Raw genomic sequence first — 19,153 nt, 5'->3', positions numbered from 1 at the left:
CGTGCCATCTATCGCCCCTCTGCAGTTAGGGAAGCCCATTTGTGCAAAGCCATCCACAATGTCATGCATGTTGCCTGGAATCATGGTCTTTTGGAGCAGGAAGCGATTAATGGCTCTGCACACTTCTGTCAACACAAGTCCAACGGCCAACTTTCCCACTCCGAACTGGTTAGCGACCAATCAGTAACAGTCTGGAGTAGCCAGCTTCCACAGTGCAATCGCCACACACTTCTCCAATGGCAGGGCAGCTCTCATTCTCATGGCCTTGCGCCGCAGGGCTGGGGCGAGCTCATCACACAGTCCCAAAAATGTGGCTTTCCTCATCCAAAAGTTCTGCAGCCACTGCTCATCATCCCAGATGTGCACTGATGATGTGATTCGACCACTCAGTGCTTGTTTCCCGAGCCCAAAACCAACGTTCTGCTGTAGTCAGCACCTCTGTGAATGCCACGAACAATCTCGTGTCATAGCTAGTACGCGTGAAGAGATCAGTGTTGAACTCCTCTTGCCTTTGTAGTTTAAGGAATAACTCCACTCCACTCCACTCATGACGTTTGAGTGAGAGGAAGCAGCATATTGGTCAACAGTATGGGATCCATTCCTGCATGCAGTACACAAACCATTGAAAGATGATGCCAAATGCGGACAGAAGCACAGGGATTGCTGGTATGTGAAGCAATGCATCACGGGGCATTGGGACAAGACCCAGGATGCCCATGACCCCTCCACCTTCCCACGACTCCTAGCGGCAGAAGAGGAAGAGATGCTCTGTGGGATAGCTGCTCAGAGTGCACCGCTCCAAATACCGATGCAAGTGCCACAAGTGTGAACACGCTATTGCGCAGGCAGCTGACAGTGTGAACACACAACAGCAGTTTCCCTTCAGCGCTCTTTGTGCGGCGATGTAACTGCCGGCACTGTAACTCTGCCAGTGTAGCGATACCCTGAGTATATGCAGATGTGCCATGACAGCTGCTGCGATATACTGCATGACCAGCCGTGATGTGTTCATAACAGTGACCACAACAGTAGAAAGCAGTGCAGGCTCTGGGCGCACAGTAAACAGGGGCCATTGAAAAACACCACAAAACACAATTGGAAGCCCACGGAATGGTGGGACGGGAAAAAATGAGTGGGGACATTGAGCCCACACCCAGGATGCACTGTGATCCACTCCGCCATTCCACAACTCCTAGCTGCAGAAGATAGTGAGTAGCATAGTAGGATAGTTACCCATAGAGCACTGCTATCACTTTTGATGCTAAAGCACCAACTATGGATGTGCTCCACCAACAAAAGGAGCATTGTGTGAACATGCACAAGCGATGTAATTATACCAGTTTTTGATCATTGGTGTAACTTGCATAAAAAAAACCTCTGTAGTGTAAACAAGGCCTAAGTGAGGGTGTTACAGATTTTGTGGCAAAGAAAAATAAGGGAGCACAGGGATTTTCATTACAACTCCCTATTAAAACTAAATAGCTATGACTTTAGAACACTTTTTCTTCCTATTTGCTATACGACTAAACATCTTCCTTGCAATTCTTTTGCAAAGCAGAAATTGTGTATGCTTTGCCTACTTCCAAGCTTAAACAAAGCTTAAAACTGTTTTGATATTAAAACCAAATCATAACTTCCTCCAAAAAAACTTTTGAGATGAACTTTCTATACTTTTTCCTAGCTCAAAGGTTATTTTTCTCTTTAATTGAGGAAAATCAATTCAACTGTTTTGGTGCACATGAACAAATCCCATATGCACCAAAACATTTGTAATCTGCAGCATAGGCTTTTGGGGAATTGGAGTTGAAAACCTTTGGAGATGAGCAAAACTACAACTCCACACCTAACTTTTTCTTATGCTGATAGGGTATTCTGCGTGACAATCCTGAGATCCTTGAACTTGCTCCCTCCACTTTGTCTGAAATATTATGAACTTGATGACCTGTGCATGCTACAACAGCCACTTATTTAATCGGGTTTTGGAGAGATGGAAGATATGGACTCAGAGGCATTAGGGGGTGGAAAGGAACATTTGTGTTCCTTTCCATTTGCTGGCCAACTGAGCCCTGGTCTATACTTAAAAATTTAGATCAATCCCTGAGTGCCGTAGTTAAGCTGACCATACTTCCAGCGTGATGCGGCGAGGTTGACGAAAGAATTCTTCTGTCAACCTAGTTGCTGCTGCCTCAGGGAGGCAGATTACCAGCACTGACAGAAAGACCACTTCCGTTGATATAGGAAGTGTCTACGCTATGGTGCTACCGTGGCATAACTGTAGCACTGCAACTGTGCCGCTGTAGTGCCCAGAGTGTAGACATGCCCTCAGTTAATTTGTTATTGTTTGTTTAATGCTGCAAGTAGGTGAGTTTATGGTACCAATGGGATGTTTTTTAATGCTGCTGGATGATCATTATGGTGTTGCAAGTAATTGGCCTCGAGCTTTGTGTATGGGCATTTTGATATTTAGACTTTAATAAATGAAAGTCAAGAATTTATTGTAAGTTCAGTTTCTTGTAACAATGTTATCCTGCCCATGTTTGTAAAGTGCTTTGAGAATCTTGGATAAAGGATGTTATAGAAGTGTAAAGTTATATTAAATTCATGCAGGCTTAAAGATGGAGTCGTATTTCTGTGATCCTGATTAGGACAAACATTTTTAATTTGAAGCCTCTACTACAAAAGAGTCCTGAATTAAAAAGGAAAGAGCATAGCTATTCCGGTGTTCATGTAATGTAAAATGCATAGCTTTAAAAATTGGTAGAGCTTTTTAACAGCATCATTCTGATCAAAATAGCTTGTGCTTCTTTCTTCCTCCATCTTAGAAGTTCTAAAATAAATCAGCTATATACTGTGTCTCTCTTTAGCCTACAAGAAAAGGAAATCCTGAATTGTATTCTTTATCAAGTAGGTACTTCTCCTTAATCTCTTCTCTCATTACAGAATCTTCAATGAGGCAATAAAGAGCTCAAAGAAAGAGAACAGAAATGAGTACAGCAGGGCAAATTTAGTAATTAAGAGCAGCCTAATTTATGGACTATTACTTATATTTAGAGCCTCAGGTTCCCATGCAAAATAGTCTCTCAAGAGGACATGTTAAAACTCATGTGACAGCACGAGTTGCAGTATAAAAACCCCAATGGGTCTCTGTTTTGGTTTTTAGAAAATTAATTGAGATTGTGTTGCACCAAGTTTTGCTTTGCCTTCTGTTGTTGTTGTTTTTCTTAAACATTCCCTTTCTCTTGGCACACCAATGCCCCCAACATGCTGCATGACAGCTAGCTCCCATGTGCTGTTTTGGAATTTCAATTCTGAGGTGTATTATTTGAAGTTTATAACCTGGCCTCTCATGACTATGCCTGGTAACTCAGGCCATTTACTGTAAGGTGGGATAGCCAGCTAGAATTTCTGAGGAATAATAGATGCCTGCAATTGAATGAAAATGGCTAGTTCACCTCTTTGGGGTTTTTTAATACAGGAAATATTCATATGTTTTCAAATGTAACACCAGACACCCACTATTATCGGCGGCGACACCGAAATGAGAGAGCCTGGACGCAGGACAAAGAGGAGGAAGAGAACAGGCCTCAGGTACCGTGGGAGGAAGCTGTTAGCTTTAAATATTGATCATGGCTATAGTGGGCGCATTTCAAGTTCATATGGGTTTCAGTAGTGTTCCCTATACAGTAGAACCTCAGAGTTACAAACTGACCAGTCAACCACACACCTCATTTGGAACCAGAAATATGCAATCAGGCAGCAGCAGAAACAAACAAAAAATACAGTACACTTCTGTGTTAAATGTAAACTACCAACAAAAAACCTAAGGAAAAGTTTAAAAAAAAATTTGACAAGGTGAGGAAACTGTGCTTGTTTAATTTAAATTAAGATGGTTAAAAGCAGCATATTTCTTCTGCATAGTGAAATTTCAAAGCTGTATTAAGTCAATGTTCAGTTATAAACTTTTGAAAGAACAACCATAATGTTTTGTTCAGAGTTATGAACATTTCAGAGTTACAAACAACCCATTCCTGAGGTGTTTGTAACTCAGGTTCTACAGTTCTTAAAATGGGGAATACCTCTAGAACCAGTAATATTTTTACAATCAGAATGGACTTTTTATGTGGGACCACTGTACTTGTCTCTTTATTTGCTACTTCCAAAATGTATCTTATTGTGGGGGGGACTCAGAAAAGAGCTATGGTCTTTCATCAGTTGAAATGGATCAGTAGTGGCTGAAAATCATTACCATCCAGTGTCAGTTGTGTAGCCTAATGGGAAATATGTTTGTGGTGTGGACAGACAAGTGTTCATATCACATATGGTTGCAGTGAACATTCTTGTTGGTAATCTTGATACAGACACCAAGGACTGAATAGCTACAGACTGCTTTCTGCGCTTCCCCTTAAAAGCCAAAGTTGAGGCAGGTGGGCAGGACAGTGTAAAAAGAAACTTACGCTGTTACTGTCCGGGCTGTTAGTTTTATGGAGTAACAGAAGACTTTTGTCCCTAGAGCCATCACTGTTTCACTTGCACTAAATTCACTTACTTCGAAAAACATATTCAAACAAATAAAAAGAAAATACACATATCTAATTCCAAATTGCACTGTGTATTGTTTATTAACCTGTAACATTCTTAAGAGTTTCAGTCCTTGGGTAGAAAATAAATAATGTTGTGGATTTGAGAAAAAAACATTGTAAGTTTTAGAAACTACAGGGAACCTGTAGATGTAAACTGTATCCAAGCAGGCTGTTCCTTGACCTGCATTGCCTCCTGGCAGCACAGTGTGCACATACTTTTTGAGGAGATAGTTATTTGACTTATAAATGGAATTGTGCATTAAAGAAACTTCACAAAACTTTGATTTGGAGAAAACTTGTTTATTTATTTATTTGAAATTTAAGTTATTAAAGTGTTTTTATAATAGAGGTAATTTTGAAATTTAGCTAGTTTGAAATTTAAATGTCACACTTCTTCTGTTAACTCAAGGGTAGTCTCTGTTCTTGTCTAACATCTGATGCGTTGTCTGCCTAGAGACCGCTCCTGCCTTTTATGAGCTAGAGGGTCTTATTCCCATCTCTAACTTTTATCATCCACTAATTATGGTTGTCCATTTCAGAATACATACTCTGCATTTATTCAGTTGCTGCCTGTTTTGGTGATCATAGTTTTGTCAGTTATAACTCAGCTGATGGCCACGAATCCACCATACAGCCTGTTCTACAAATCGTAAGTCCCAATTTTTAAAAAACTGTTTATCTGGACTAGGTTACTTGGAGTGGGGAGGTAGAGGGATGTTGAACTTAATAGAGAATTCACTAACTTTTCCCATCCGGTCTCTGCAGAAAGCATTATCACTTTGTAATTAAGGGACTAGGGCTATTTCCATTTTATTTGTTGGTTTTCCTAGGCACTACCATAATACAAAACCATCAAGGAGCAAGGCTCCATTGTAACGGGCTATATACAGACAAGTAACAGAAGACAGTCCCTGCCTCAGAGTGCTCACCATCTGGTTTAAGACACTTTCATAGGGTGGTCTAGTATCATTTAGCACCTTCTAAGCGAGCAGGATCTCTAAGTGAGCATTACAGAGCAACCTGGTTAGCCCTGAAAGGAGTGGGGAGTGCCTAGCATTGTTCTAATCAGGGCTTGGGGAAAACCCACTTACCTGTTCATCCAGCGCAAGTAGAAATGCTGCCCAAGAGAGTAGGCCAATTTGGGCTGTAGAGCTGGTGGGGGATTTTCCTTGGGGGGAGAGTAGAGCCAACCAAGTACCACTAGTTCTTTTTTTGGGGGAAAGGAGGGGTAGCTAGGTGGAGCTGAGGAGCTGTAAGGCATGAGACCTCCTGTGTGCTCAGGATGGCAGTGACGGCAGCAGCAAAGGAACCTGCAAAGGTTCTGGGGTTGCAAAGGTATTGTTGATTTGAATGGTAGGAAGGATGTGCATGGTTGATTTATACACCAATGTAAATTCAATATCCATGGGCTTGGGGTTGTGAACTGGTGGGGTTCATGGCGTGCAGGTGTTTTTCAGTTGGATGAATGGGTGTCAGGGAAACATTTCAGATCCTCCTTTCAATCCAAAGCAGTATTAGCTTGGTGTTCAATCCTTGCTGGATCAAAAGGCTTCTTATGACTGTGGAGGGATATTTAAGGGGAGTTGGAACAAGTAGGTGGGAAAGAAACCTGCAGTACTGAACGCTCAGCCCAAGGGGGTTCTGCTTTTTTAATCCGGAATAAAATGAGTTTGAGGGTTTAGGCATTTGTCTCTCTGCAGTTTTGTCATTTAAAAAGCAATTAGCTGTTTGCAACAAAATTCCCCGCTCCTTTTGGGGCATTGTCACACATAGTCTCCTCCTTCACTTGGGCCTTCTCAATGCTGAGAGTTGTTGGTCAGGTGACACTCTGGACCATGTATGAGAGGAGAGGCATAGCCACAAAGCGTTCGCTTCTGATGAAATCCAGTGTTTGAAAGGTCTGGGTTTGCCCCCTTTAAAGAACAGGGGGGGCATTTCAGATTTCAGTGAGGGGCAACTTCTTGCAGGAGTCCAGGGGCTGCTTTGGCCACTGGCAGCTCTTGGATTTTTTGAAGGATAAAAGGTAAAAATCAGTCTGTTTCATTTGTTGTGGTTATTTCCTATATTGTTGTTAATATTTTATATAGGCTTTCTACAACAAAATTACCAACAGAGGACAAACAGGAAATTTGTAAAGCTAAGCAATCTGTGCTAGGACCCAGTACCAAATAAAACCTAACTTTCAAGCTTATAAAGCAGCAAAGTTCAGACCATACAGAAGACAAATACAGTAAAATATTATTGATTGCAGATAGCTGTGCAGTCACAGCAGTTAACGCCTACAGCTGCTTGCCAGATATCTCTGGTTATGCAGGATCACCCGTCTTTGATTTTTAAAATATAAAAGCATTAAATTCAGTGCTAACACCATACTTTTTAAAACCTTCTTTTCATACCAGTACCTTCCTGGCTTAGTGCAAGGCTCCAACAACAACAACAAAAAACAAACCATCCATCTTAAGCCCTTGACAAAAAACGTATTTTGCTTTCATTTGAAAAATGTGACAGAAAAACATGAACTTCAATTGCTGTTTGACAAGATAACAGAAGTGAAAGTCTAATGATAAAATAACTGGAGGTGGAGGGAAGAAAACTTGAGGCTGTGCATTTGCATTGTGATCCATTTCTTGGCAAGCTCCGAGTGAGGAGTCAGCAGTCTGGCGTTTGTCACAAAAGGGAACACATTGATTAAAGCACGTTTTAGGGGCTAGTGAAGTAGGAGTACGAATCCAGTCACTGCACTGCTGGAACAGAGGAAGCGCTGAGATCGAGGGGCTCCTTCAGAGAGAGATCACATGAATACAATAATCCTGGGCCACAAGGTGACTGTCAGGCTTGTTGTGGGTTGTATCTGCTCCCACCTCCTTAGCAGAGAGAGCTCTCCCTGTCAGTTCAGAGGTAACAGGCAGGATCAGGTTTCACCACAGCTCCCGTTGTGGGCGGCTTGCTCCCTATCCTGCTGCCTGTGGGGTGGAGTTTCCAGACTTTTCAGTGAATTTCTGGGGGGTTTGCTGCCTGCCTTTCCCAGCACTCGTTCTCTTGTACCCGTTCAGCAGGACAGATGCCTGGCAGCCAGGATGCTCAGCATGCAGGAAGGCGTCCACCCCACAGACTCTGCCAGCAGAAGATGGCTCCTTCTCCAAGATACTGGCAAGCCTGGTGATCAGGAGCCCAGGAGGATGAGCTTAGGCTCTCCCCAGAGCGCTGCAGAAGGACAATAATGCCAAGGGGGAGCCACTGTGGGCAGGGCCGGCTCCAGGCACCAGCTTGCCAAACAGGTGCTTGGGGCAGCCACTCCGGAGAGGGGCAGCACGTCCAACTATTCGGCGGCAATTTGGCGGACGGTCCCTCACTCCTACTCAGAGCCAAGGACCTCCCGCCGAATTGCCACCGCAGATTGCGATCGCAGCTTTTTTTTTTTAATCGCGCCGCTTGGGGCGGCAAAACCCCTGGAGCCAGCCCTGACTGTGGGAGGGCTTTGCTTTCTGCCTCTGCCTGCCCTCAGCTACATGCTTCCTTTATCTGCAGCTGGGGCTGAGGTGCTTCATGGGGGAAGGAGGAAATTGCCCCTCCTAAATGGCACCCTATTGGGGGTAGCATAATTGGAACTCGCTGAGGTTGGGCTCGCATTCTGTCCTTTTTCATGGGGCGTTGTTTTTCAGACTGTTCCAAAATTCTTATCGCTGTTACCACAAGATGTCAGCCTGCATGTTTGGCAGACAGCAAGATACTCCCCCAGTGAGTCTTTTGAGTTGTGCCAATCCCAAGTAAAACACTCCCGGCCGCTCCCAGAATAGGCAGTCCCTCCTGCTGCCTCCGTGCCCTTTGATCTAAGAGAGTCACACTTCAACTCTGCACATAGGCACATATGCTCTGCCTCTAAACCTTATCTTTAGGAATTAAACTCCATTGTTCTTAATGCAGAGAATAAAACCCTCAGACCTTGTGAGAGAGGAAGAAAAGACGGTTTTTAATAAACCAAGAAGGAGGGGACAAACCGAACTGTGGAAGGAGGGAGAGGCATGTCAGATGGAGTGTGACCCTCCCTTCTTGGCTGCTTTCTCCTTATCCAAGGCAACAATTCTAAAGATGCAGAGAGAGGAGCCAAGAAGATTAGAAAGAAGAATGTGGTTTAAACCAGTGGAGAAGGCAGAGAGGCTAGCTCTGCACAGCTCCCCTGACTGCAGGGCAGTTTCAAAACATTAGAAGGAAGTGGAACCAGGATCATCCCTTATTCAGAATTCCACAGGATTCTATAATTTGCCCTGGGGTGTCTAAAAAATATTATGTGAGGTAGTGGAAATCTACGTGGAATGGGCTATATGACTACAGTCACATTGCACCCTCAGATATTTGGCCCTGTGCCCTAAATGCACCCTGAAGACTGCTGTCCTTTCAAGTTTGTCCAGTCATTTCCCACTGATGTTGACAGGAGGCTGCTGGAAAGTGCAGGCAAACAAACAAACAAAGAAAGCTGTGTTTGGGCCTTTTTATGTCTTAGAAGTGACTTGACCAAGTTACCAAGAACTCCCCAGAAAAATGCAGTCTCATTAATGCATACTGTACTTGAGTTTGGGCAGTATCAATTTTGAGGCTGCTCCCTTTAGATTCCATTTTTCATTTTAAATCTCTTTAGATATTGTGTCTTCATTGTGTTTTTCTAGCCAGTCATGTTTATTTTATCAGCTGTGTTAGGAAGGTGTAAGGTTGATTATGGAGCAGGGAGATGTGTAATTTCTTTAGCAAATGGTTGAGGGCGCTGTAGTTCTGCAATAGTTGCTGTGAAGAAGTTACAGGTATTTCCTGCTGGGAATATTAATATTCCTTGATATTTCTGAACTGCCTTAAAAACACACTTGTCTCTATGCTGTTTTCACAGGTCCATAGGCCATACCGTCCCTAGAGAAACACAAAACCTGCATGTGCCTTATTATGTTGATAAAAACTTTGAAAATAGTTATAAAGGAGCAGAACTTCAAGAGCTAGAGAAAACTGTTGAAAAGGATTATATAGATTATATCCAGACCAGCTGCTGGAAGGAGAAACAACAAAGTAAGTAATCTTTGTTATTTGTAAGTGTGTTAGGTACACATCACATAAAGTTAGAGCGTGGCTTTGCTTGAGAAGGTATTTCCATTATAATCCCTAGGTTACAGGGATATATAACTTTCTAAACCATGAAGAACAGAGTTGCAGCCCATGTGGCATCCTCAGGGCCATACAGGTAGTGTGTGTGTATGTGTATGTGTGTGTGTGTGTGTATGTATGTATGTATGTATATAATATGTGTGTGTGGTAAATGTTTAGAACAGTGGTTCTCAGCCTAAATTAACTTTGAACTGGCTTTTGTCACCTGGTGAATTTGTTGTTGAAAGCTTGACACAGTTCACTTTGGCTGATTTTAAGAGATGAGTTTGAAGTGTTTTTCAACAGTGAACTTTTTTTTTTTTCCAGGTGCTTTCTTTTACACTTGAATAAATCAGGGTAGCAATGTTTTAAAAATGAAATCCGCCACATTTATTCATCTGATCTTTGACAGAGCCAGAAAAAATTTTGAAAATGGCATTCACATACCATGTTACTTTGTATCACATTTTAAAGAAACAGAGGCCAAAAGCATGTGCTTATTTGAATGTGCCACCATTATTTGAGTCTGAGGTCAAGTTTTTTACCACAGTCAAGAATTTATTTTACTTTAAGAAAATGCAATGCAAAAAGTGACAATAAAATGTTGAGACTTTAAAATGCACAAGTTAGGAAATTCAAAATTATTATTTTCACATCAACCTTAATTTGGTCACATGGCACATATATATTAAAGCATAAACTTTAACACCATGTAGTATTTGTTAAGCACTAATATCTGAATTGATGCTGCATAGAACAAAGATACAATCCTTGTCCCTTTCTTACATTTTAACAAAATATACACATACAAGGGGACCAAGTTATATTGGGAATCACAAGTTTGAATTTCCATAATTGAAATGACTAGACAAAGTGCATAGTAAACTGAAAAAAAAAAAACATTTATCATCTTAAGTGTTTTAGTAATAGTAAGTAAACCACTTTCACATGGAAGTTTTTCTTTTTAAGTTGATAGTATCCCTATAAATCTCAACCTGAACATATTTTAACAAACATTTTTACTTTTGATTGATCTCCTGTTATGTCCAGCAATCAAATCAATATGGCACAAACATTGTAGAGTGCATGCCTTGTCCAAACAATATTTGCTGTATCAACAAAGAGGCAACAACAGTGTTGCCAACTCTGGTAATCTCATTACACGTTTCATAATATTTGGTGTTTTAAAAAGCCCCAGCTCCTGGATTCATGTGATTTATTTGAGAGACTCAGCTTTCCTTAAAATAAATAAATAAAAAAATCTAGCCATTGTGACTGCAGAGAAAATCTTGAAGGCCCAAAAACCAGAAATCAAGTTAAAAGAACCCAAGATGCATGTAAGTTTGTTTTTTGTTTTTGTTTTTCAAATATCATGATTTTTAAGCTAATCTCATGATTTTGAGAGGCCCAACTCATGATTTTTTGGGTACTTGTGGACATAGTACCAACCTATAGATACAACATGGCTGTCTATGAACTTGAATACAATGATAATGGAGTCTCATGTCAATGTCTATGTACAAGGATTCAGCAAACACTGTAGGTGAACACGTATATGTGAGGCAGACCAATACAGGAACCGCAAACATGGTTACATATTGGACAGACAGGATTATCCTTGACCATTGCTTTTATTCCTTGCTTAGTGCTAGTCTTGTTTTTCACTTAAGGTATTAATGGGCCTTGCTTCAAAGCATATAACAGCGACATGACGAATCTGCTGCCACTTGGCTTTATTGTGGGTTCTTCCTTCCCAGTTGCTCTGGTCAACTTGATATACTTTCAACTTTGTCTTCAGTGTTTCTTTATATAATTTATACTGACTACCATGAGAACAGATGTCTTGCTTTAGGTGACCCTAAAACAGAGATTCTCAAACTGCAGTCCACCAGTGGTCCACGAGCTCCATTCAGGTGGTCTGCAGATAGTTCCCTCTAAGGTGCGTGCCTAGGCAGTCGCACACAAGAGAATTAAGGGCCACCCACCTAATTAGTGGAGCCGCGCAGGTGTGGCTCCACTAATTAGGTGCCTGGACCCTGGAGAAGACATACATGTAAGGTGAGGTGGTGGCCTTGGAGGGACTAGGGGTAGGGGGCAGTGGGGTAAGAAGAGGGGCTGGGGGGAATTTGGGACGTGCAGGGCTGCGGCAGCCAGAGAAAGAGGCGACTTTCCCCAGCTCCAGGGCTGCGGCTGCTGGGGAGAGATGGCCCTCCTTCCCAGCCTCAGCTCTGTGGCTGCTGTTGCAGGGGAGAGACTCCCCTCCTTCCCAACCTGCCTTGGTGGGGGAGAGAGGGTACATCATCGCATTAGAAAGGTAAGACTAGTGATATTAAAATATGAGTTGTGTGCTTTTATTTGTAGAAGAAAAGAATGTAAATTTTTTTTATATAGTGCTTTTATACAAAGCACTTTACAATAGTTAGCTAACGGTACAAACAATATTTGGAAAGATCATTAAGTGGTCCTCCGAGACCCTCAGCAATCTTCAAGTGGTGCGCGAAAAAAAAAGTTTGAGAACCACTGCCCTAAAATATGGCCTTGGGTATTCTCAAGTTAGGGTGACCAGACAGCAAATGTGAAAAATTAGGACAGGGAGTGGGGGGTAATAGGAGCCTATATAAGAAAAAGACCCTAAAATCGGGACTGGTTACCCTATCTCAAGTCGGACATATGAATGAGATGCCTAGATTAAGGCAGCTGAGTTTTTATGAGCATGCTTTGAATGCCAGACATCCAACAACAATTAAAGATTTCAATATTGGGAATCCTGTCCAACCACTTGATCCTGCAAATAGACTGAAGACCGCATGTATGGAACTGAACAAGTGTGCTAATGTGGCAGCACTACGTTGTCATCTCACAGTCATATAGAAGCACTGTAAGCATGACTGCTTGATAGACTTTTAGCTTCGTGTTTATCTTGACATTCCTATTGTTCTATAGGTGGTGTGACAGCATTCCAAATGCAGGGCTGGCCTTGGCTATGCAGTAGGTAATTTCATTATCAAATGTGGCATTCTGTGAAATCATACACCTAAGGTAGCAAAACTTCTCCGTGGACTTGAGAGGAGCATTGTTGATCTTAACAGTTGGGTAGACATGCACATACCCCAGCACAAATTGGTACAGTACGTCAGTTTTCTTTAGGCTGATGGCGAAATCAAAATGATTGCATGAGCAAAGTGATCAGATATAAATTGAATGTCATCAACCGAGGGAGCAACCAGCACACAGTCATCAGCAATTAAAAGGTCTTTAAAAAATATATCTGCCACTTTTGTGTGAGCACAGAAGCATTGCAGATTGAACAACTTCCCATCTGCATGGAACTGGATAAATACTCCTGTCAGTGTCATGAAATGCATCCATAAGCATACCCCAAAAAGGATGGAAAAGAATATGGGCGCCAGCACGCAACTTTCTTTGGTGGCATTGGTGACTAGAAAGGGTCCGATATCATATTTCACAGTATGACCTGTTCAAGAATTTTCCCAGCAACAGAGGGAAATGCCAGGGTCATTATCGCAATTTGCCCTATCACTTTTATGTTTATAGATGTAGATGAGGCTGGCAGCCTTGAGATCCTGTGGCACCAACTCTTGCTCCTAGATAATGTGGAAGAGCCATTTGAGGTGCTTTGCATAGTGGTAGCCACCGTGCTGGAATGTCATCTGGTCCAGGTGCTTTCCCTTGTAACATCGGCTGTGGTGATCTCATGTAAGGTGGGGGTTATTGCTAGTTTTTCTTTCAAGAAATGTGTAAGAGCATTAATTGCTTCCTCAAATGTTGGGAAGGGTGATTAAGAAGCAAACTGAAATGTTCTGTCCATCAGTCAAGTATTTCTTTTTTTGTCAGTTAAGAGTCAATTGCAGTGCAGTTTGCATACAGGGATTATCCTGTTGCACATGGTGCCATATACAACATGAACACCAACAAAAAAGCTTTTGGTGTCTTTGCAGTCTGCTGCCAATTGTAACTCTGCAGCTTTCTTTTCTCATCACTGCTTCTGTCATTTGCCCAAGTCTGGTCTGAACCACCATTTTTGTTGTGTGGTATGCAGCCTTTCTAGCTGCTGAATCTTTGTCCTCTACATAGGCTTGATGAGTAGCATGCAGTGAGTTCAAGAGCCAACATACTTTGGGGTCCTTCTCAACAAACCAGTCCTGGTATTTCCTCTTAATGAAGCAGAGAACTTCAGCAGCCATATTATATGTTGTGTCCCCAGAATGTTTCCAGGCTGTCTCAATGTCCACTGAGGCTTCTGTAACTGAGGGAAATGTTTCCATAAGTTTGTTGGAATTCAGACTGTTTGTCACAGATTTCCAGGCTTGAAATACTAATTTTACTTCACTGGCTTGAGTTGCTTTCAGTGTTGCTTGAGAGCACTACAGAGGAACATTTAACTTCTCATGAGTCTATGGGCTGACCAGAAGTCAGCGCCTCTCATGACGCAAGTGAGCCTGACATGGCAGAGATCTCTTTGCCATATAGTAACATAATCATGTGCCAGTGTTTTGAACAAGGATGCATTCAGGTCATATACTTGTTGGCCTGTTGAAGCATTGTTGGTGATGACTAAGTTGTATTCAGTGCACTTGGAAAGTAGTAGCAAACCGTTAGGTCGTCATGGAGTTGGCAATGTGAACTCTGTCACATTGCATCATGGGGCAGAGTTACAACCTTACCTGTCATTAAAATTGCCGAAAACTATCAGTTTATTGTTACGTGGAGCCAACCTGATAACGTTATCAAGGGTTTGATAGAAGTCCTCCGTATCCTCATCTGGATAGATCATTGTTGGTGCCTATACGCTGATGCCAGTAGCATGACTGTTAGCAAGGCCAGTGCAAAGGAGCATAAATCTGTCATTAACACCCTTCAGCAGTGACACAAATCTGCAGACAATCAAAGTCTGGATGGCAAACCCCACACCAATGCATCTGCATTCATCCTCAGATTTGCCAATCCAGTAAAAAGTGTAACTAGCACTCGCTGGTGAGTTGCAGCTAGAAGAAATAAGTTTTTTGTTTCACAGAGCCCAGCAATATCGGTATTGTACTGCACCAATGCTCTGTCGAGTAGAGTGGTCCTATGCTCAGGTCCTTCACCTCTGTTGAGGTGAGTGTGAATATTCCAAGCTGCAAAAGTTGTTTGTCTTCCTTATATTTAGACTGCAGAAAAGCTGGATGACCAGTTATATGGGACACTCTGACAGGTTTGGGTGGAGCAAGCATTTTTTAGGGTCCTTTCTCCATCCGATTCCCCCTTTGAGAAGAGCAGCACTGTTCCAAATGGTGTGTAGTTGCTTGTGAGTATTTGATTCAGGTTGGGAAGCCGTCTGTAAGCGAGGACTGACCTGAAGCAAATACTCACCAGCAACTACACATCACACAACAAAAACACCAAACCAGGAACCAAACCCTGCAAAAAATCCCGGTGCCAGCTCTGTCCACGTATCTATTCAAGGGACACCATCATAGGACCTAACCACATCAGCCACACCATCAGGGGCTCGTTCACCTGCACATCTACCAATGTGATATATGCCATCATGTGCCAGCATGTACATTGGCCAAACTGGACAGTCTCTACGCAAAAGATAAATGGACACAAATCTGACATCAGGGATCATAACATTCAAAAACCAGTAGGAGAACACTTCAGTCTCCCTGGTCACTCAATAACAGACCTAAAAGTGGCAATTCTTCAACAAAAAAACTTCAAAAACAGACTCCAACGTGAAACTGCAGAACTGGAATTAATTTGCAAACTGGACACCATCAGATTAGGCCTGAATAAAGACTGGGCGTGGTTGGGTCATTACAAAACCTAAACCTAATTTCCCCAATACTAATTTCCCCCTACTGTTACTCACACCTTCTTGTCAACTGTCTGTAATGGGCCATCTCATTACCACTTCAAAAGTTATTTTTCCTCTCTTGGTATCCTGCTGACAATTGAATTGTCTCGTTAGACTGACCTCACACTTGGTAAGGCAACTCACATCTTTTCATGTATTTATACCTGCTCCTGTGTTTTCCACTCCATGCATCTGATGAAGTGGGTTCTAGCCCACAAAAGCTTATGCCCAAATAAATTGGTTAGTCTCTAAGGTGCCACAAGGACTCCTCGTTTTTGCTGATACAGAATAACACTGCTACCACTCTGAAACCTGTTGCCTTGTCGAATGACCTGCACTGTGATTGGGTTCTAAAGGGAACGGTATGTGCAGTTCCAGTCCCACTTTCCTGTCCATGCAAGCCATGTGCTGGTCTGGTACAGAAATTGCAATGAATAAGGGCAACAAACGTGGATGCAGGTTTACGTTTTGAGTTCTTTCTCCTAGTGAATGTCGTTGGCCCCTTGTAGTTCTTCCACCTTTCCAGAGTTACTTTTGGAAGGGCAATCGCATGTCCCTATAGATTGCTATTGGCCGTCGGCTTATTTGATGGTGGCCTACGGTTGCCTGGTCCACTATTGCCTTTAGGCATCTATGGCATTTTATAGGGCATTGCAAATTACTTCAGTTGTATACTTGAATACAGGTTTGCGTCTTTTCCTTTTACATAAAAAGATTTGGTAAAATGACTTTATGCTGGTGAAATGTGCCAGAGCCCTGTGCTGAAGACCGAAATCCCTGTGCACAGAATGAGCTAAACCAGAGGTTGTGGCAGTGCAAGCTTCCCCAGTCTGCTCCGTTCTTGTGCTTCAGGGATAGGGGAACACGTCAGTCTCCATGCACCTCTCAGTCCTTTGTCTTGGTTGACTCTATATTGAGTCCCTAGCTGTGTCCAATCCTGTCTGTCTCTGGACAGGAAATGGTACTTTTGGTTTCACAGCATAGGGTGGAAGAAATGTCTAGTTTAGTCTGCCTATCTTGTGCTGATGATCCTGGTATCATTTCTCATATCCTTAAGCTCTACAGCCGTTGCACCATGTGCTTTCTTGTTTAACCAGCACCCTTGGACCTTCACATTTTCAAACCAAGAAGAGCAATATCTTCCTTATGTGACCATTCTTCTTCAGCGTAGAATTGTTTTATAGATTTTTTGCTATCAGATACTTCAGCTGGCTTCAGGACAGCTACAGTTAAGCATGTAGCTGATCTCCTTCATGTAGGTCTACAAAGGTCTCCTGAGCCAAGGAATGCGAAGCTGGAAATGGTTGCAAGCACTTTGGAGGCCAGGAGTAGAACTCAAAATGACCTTCATAAATTAGAGAAGTGGTTTGAAATCAACAAGATGAAATTTAATAAAGACAAGTGCAAAGTACTACTCTTATGAAAGAAAAATCAAAGGTATAGCTACAAAATGGTGGATAACTAGATGGTGGCAGTATGGATAAGAGGGATTTGGGGGTTATAGTGAATTTAATATGAATCATCAAAGGGATGCAGTTGCAAAAAAGGCTAATATTCTGGAATTTATTAACACAAGTGTCATATATAAGACACGGGAGATAATTGTCCCACTCTGCACGGCACTGGTGAGGCTTCGGCTGGAGTTCTGTGTCCAATTTAGGACTTTAGGAAAAATGTGGATAAATTGGAGAGAGTCCAGAGGAGAGCCACAAAAGTGATAAAAAGTTGAGAAAACCTCACCCATGAGGAAAGGTTAAAACCACTAGGTATGTTTAGTCTTGAGAAAAGATGACGGGTGGAGAGTTGGGGGGAAGCACCTGATAACAGTCTTCAAACATGTTAAGAGCAGTTTATAAAGAGGACAGTGATCTGTGTTTTCCATGTCCACTGAAGATAGGACAAGAAGGAATGGACTTAATCGGCATCAAGGGAAATATAGGTTAGTTATTAGGAAAACTTTTATTGTAAGGATGGTAAAGCTTTGGAATAGGCTTCCAAGGAAGTTGTGGAATCCCCATCATTTTTAAGGTTTTTAAGAACAGATGGGACAAACAATTGTCAGGGATGGTCTAGGTATACTTGGTCCTGCCTTGGTGCTGAGGGGGTGGACTCAATGACCTTTTGCGGTCCCTTTCAGCCCTACATTTGCAAGTCTAAAAGGGACTGAGAGTTAGAGGGAGGAGAAGGTCCAGCACTGAACATCAGTTCATAAATGCAAATAATCTTCCACTCAGCATTTTACATTTGTACATTAGCTTTCAGCCCAAAGCGCATCTTAAGGTGAGGAGGGTAAGCTAGCCAGTGTACAATCATGGGGAGAAGGAATATGCTTGTTGCTGACATGGAATGTGCTAGTGTAAACAAGGCTTCAGACTCCAGTAGGGCTATGTGTATTATGAGATAGCAACTGTTGCTCCATAGTTAAGGTTAATAGATTTTAAGGCCAGAGGGGACCGATGTAATCATCTAGTCCAAGGATCTCAAACTCAAATAACCACAAGGGCCATATGAGGACTAGTACATTGGCCGGAGGGCTGCATCACTGACACCTTTTCATATAAAGGTACAAAAGTCCCCTAGCTCCGCCCCCACTCAACCCCTTCCATGAGGCCCCGCTCCTGTCCCGCCTCTCCCCACCCCCATTCCAACCCCTTCCCCAAAGTCCCCATCCAAACTCCACTCCCTCCCTACCCCTATTCCAACCCCCTCCCCAAAACCCTGCCCCTGTCCCGCCTCTTCTCTGCCTCCTTCCCTGAGCGTGCGGCTCCCCGCTCCTCCCCCTTCCCTCCTGGAAAGCGCTAAGCGCTGCCAAACAGCTGTTTGGCGTCGGGAAGTGCCTGGAGGTAGGCAGAGGAGCATGGATGCGGTGCGCTGGGGGCGGCGGGGAAGGGGAGCTTGGCGGGCTGCAGCAAATAACTCCGCGGGCCGTGTTTTTGAGACCCCGATCTGCATGATGTAGGCCATAGGACTTCCCTGAATTAATTCCTGCTTCAAGTCTAATATGCTCTAGTTCAACTACAGCTAGCTTTTACAAAAACCTCTCACTTTGATTTTAACATTGTCAGTGATGGAGAATCCACCACAATCCTTGTTAAATTGTTCCAGTGGTTAAGTACCCTCACTGTTAAAAATGTGTGCCTTATTTCTAGTCTGAATGTGCCCCTCTTCCAGTCCCAGCCATTGGATCATGTTGTACCTTTGCCTGTTAGATTGAAGAGCCATTGATTGTAACATTTCTGTTCCCCATATAGCTATTCATAGACTATCATAAACTTCTCTTTGATACCCTATGGTTGTAATAGGAGCCAGATCCTCAGCTAGTGTAAATCATAGAATTATAGAATATTAGGGTTGGAAGGGACCTCAGAAGGTCATCTAGTCCAACCCGCTGCTCAAAGCAGGACCAACACCAACTAAGTTATCCCAGCCAAGGCTTTGTCAAGCCAGGTCTTAAAAACCTCTAAGGATGGAGATTCCACCACCTCCCTAGGTAACCCATTCCAGTGCTTCACCACCCTCCTAGTGAAAGTGTTTCCTAATATCCAACCTAGACCTCCCCCACTGCCACTTAAAACTATTGCTTCTT

General features: G+C 42.8%; 1 protein-coding gene across 3 annotated transcripts in view; it reads left to right on the top strand.

The window, feature by feature from the left end:
• DNAJC18 (DnaJ heat shock protein family (Hsp40) member C18) overlaps positions 1 to 19,153 on the top strand; it is a 42,678-nt gene that overhangs the window by 10,422 nt on the left and 13,103 nt on the right. The window contains exons 5-8 of one of the 3 annotated variants that reach the window (XM_054037686.1): positions 3,476 to 3,588; positions 5,120 to 5,229; positions 9,460 to 9,632; positions 10,035 to 10,320. In XM_054037686.1, the coding sequence (XP_053893661.1) occupies positions 3,476 to 3,588; positions 5,120 to 5,229; positions 9,460 to 9,632; positions 10,035 to 10,054 (416 nt within the window). In that variant the 3' untranslated portion in view covers positions 10,055 to 10,320. Of the gene's footprint in view, positions 1 to 3,475; positions 3,589 to 5,119; positions 5,230 to 9,459; positions 9,633 to 10,034; positions 10,321 to 19,153 lie in introns of those variants that run through there. The other 2 variants (XM_054037684.1, XM_054037683.1) reach the window with 2 other exon arrangements.

Source organism: Malaclemys terrapin, chromosome 8, assembly GCF_027887155.1.
Source record: "Malaclemys terrapin pileata isolate rMalTer1 chromosome 8, rMalTer1.hap1, whole genome shotgun sequence".
Classification (NCBI taxonomy): Eukaryota; Metazoa; Chordata; order Testudines; family Emydidae; genus Malaclemys; species Malaclemys terrapin.
Note: the sequence above shows the minus strand (reverse complement) of the source record. Positions and strands in the feature narration are given on the sequence as shown.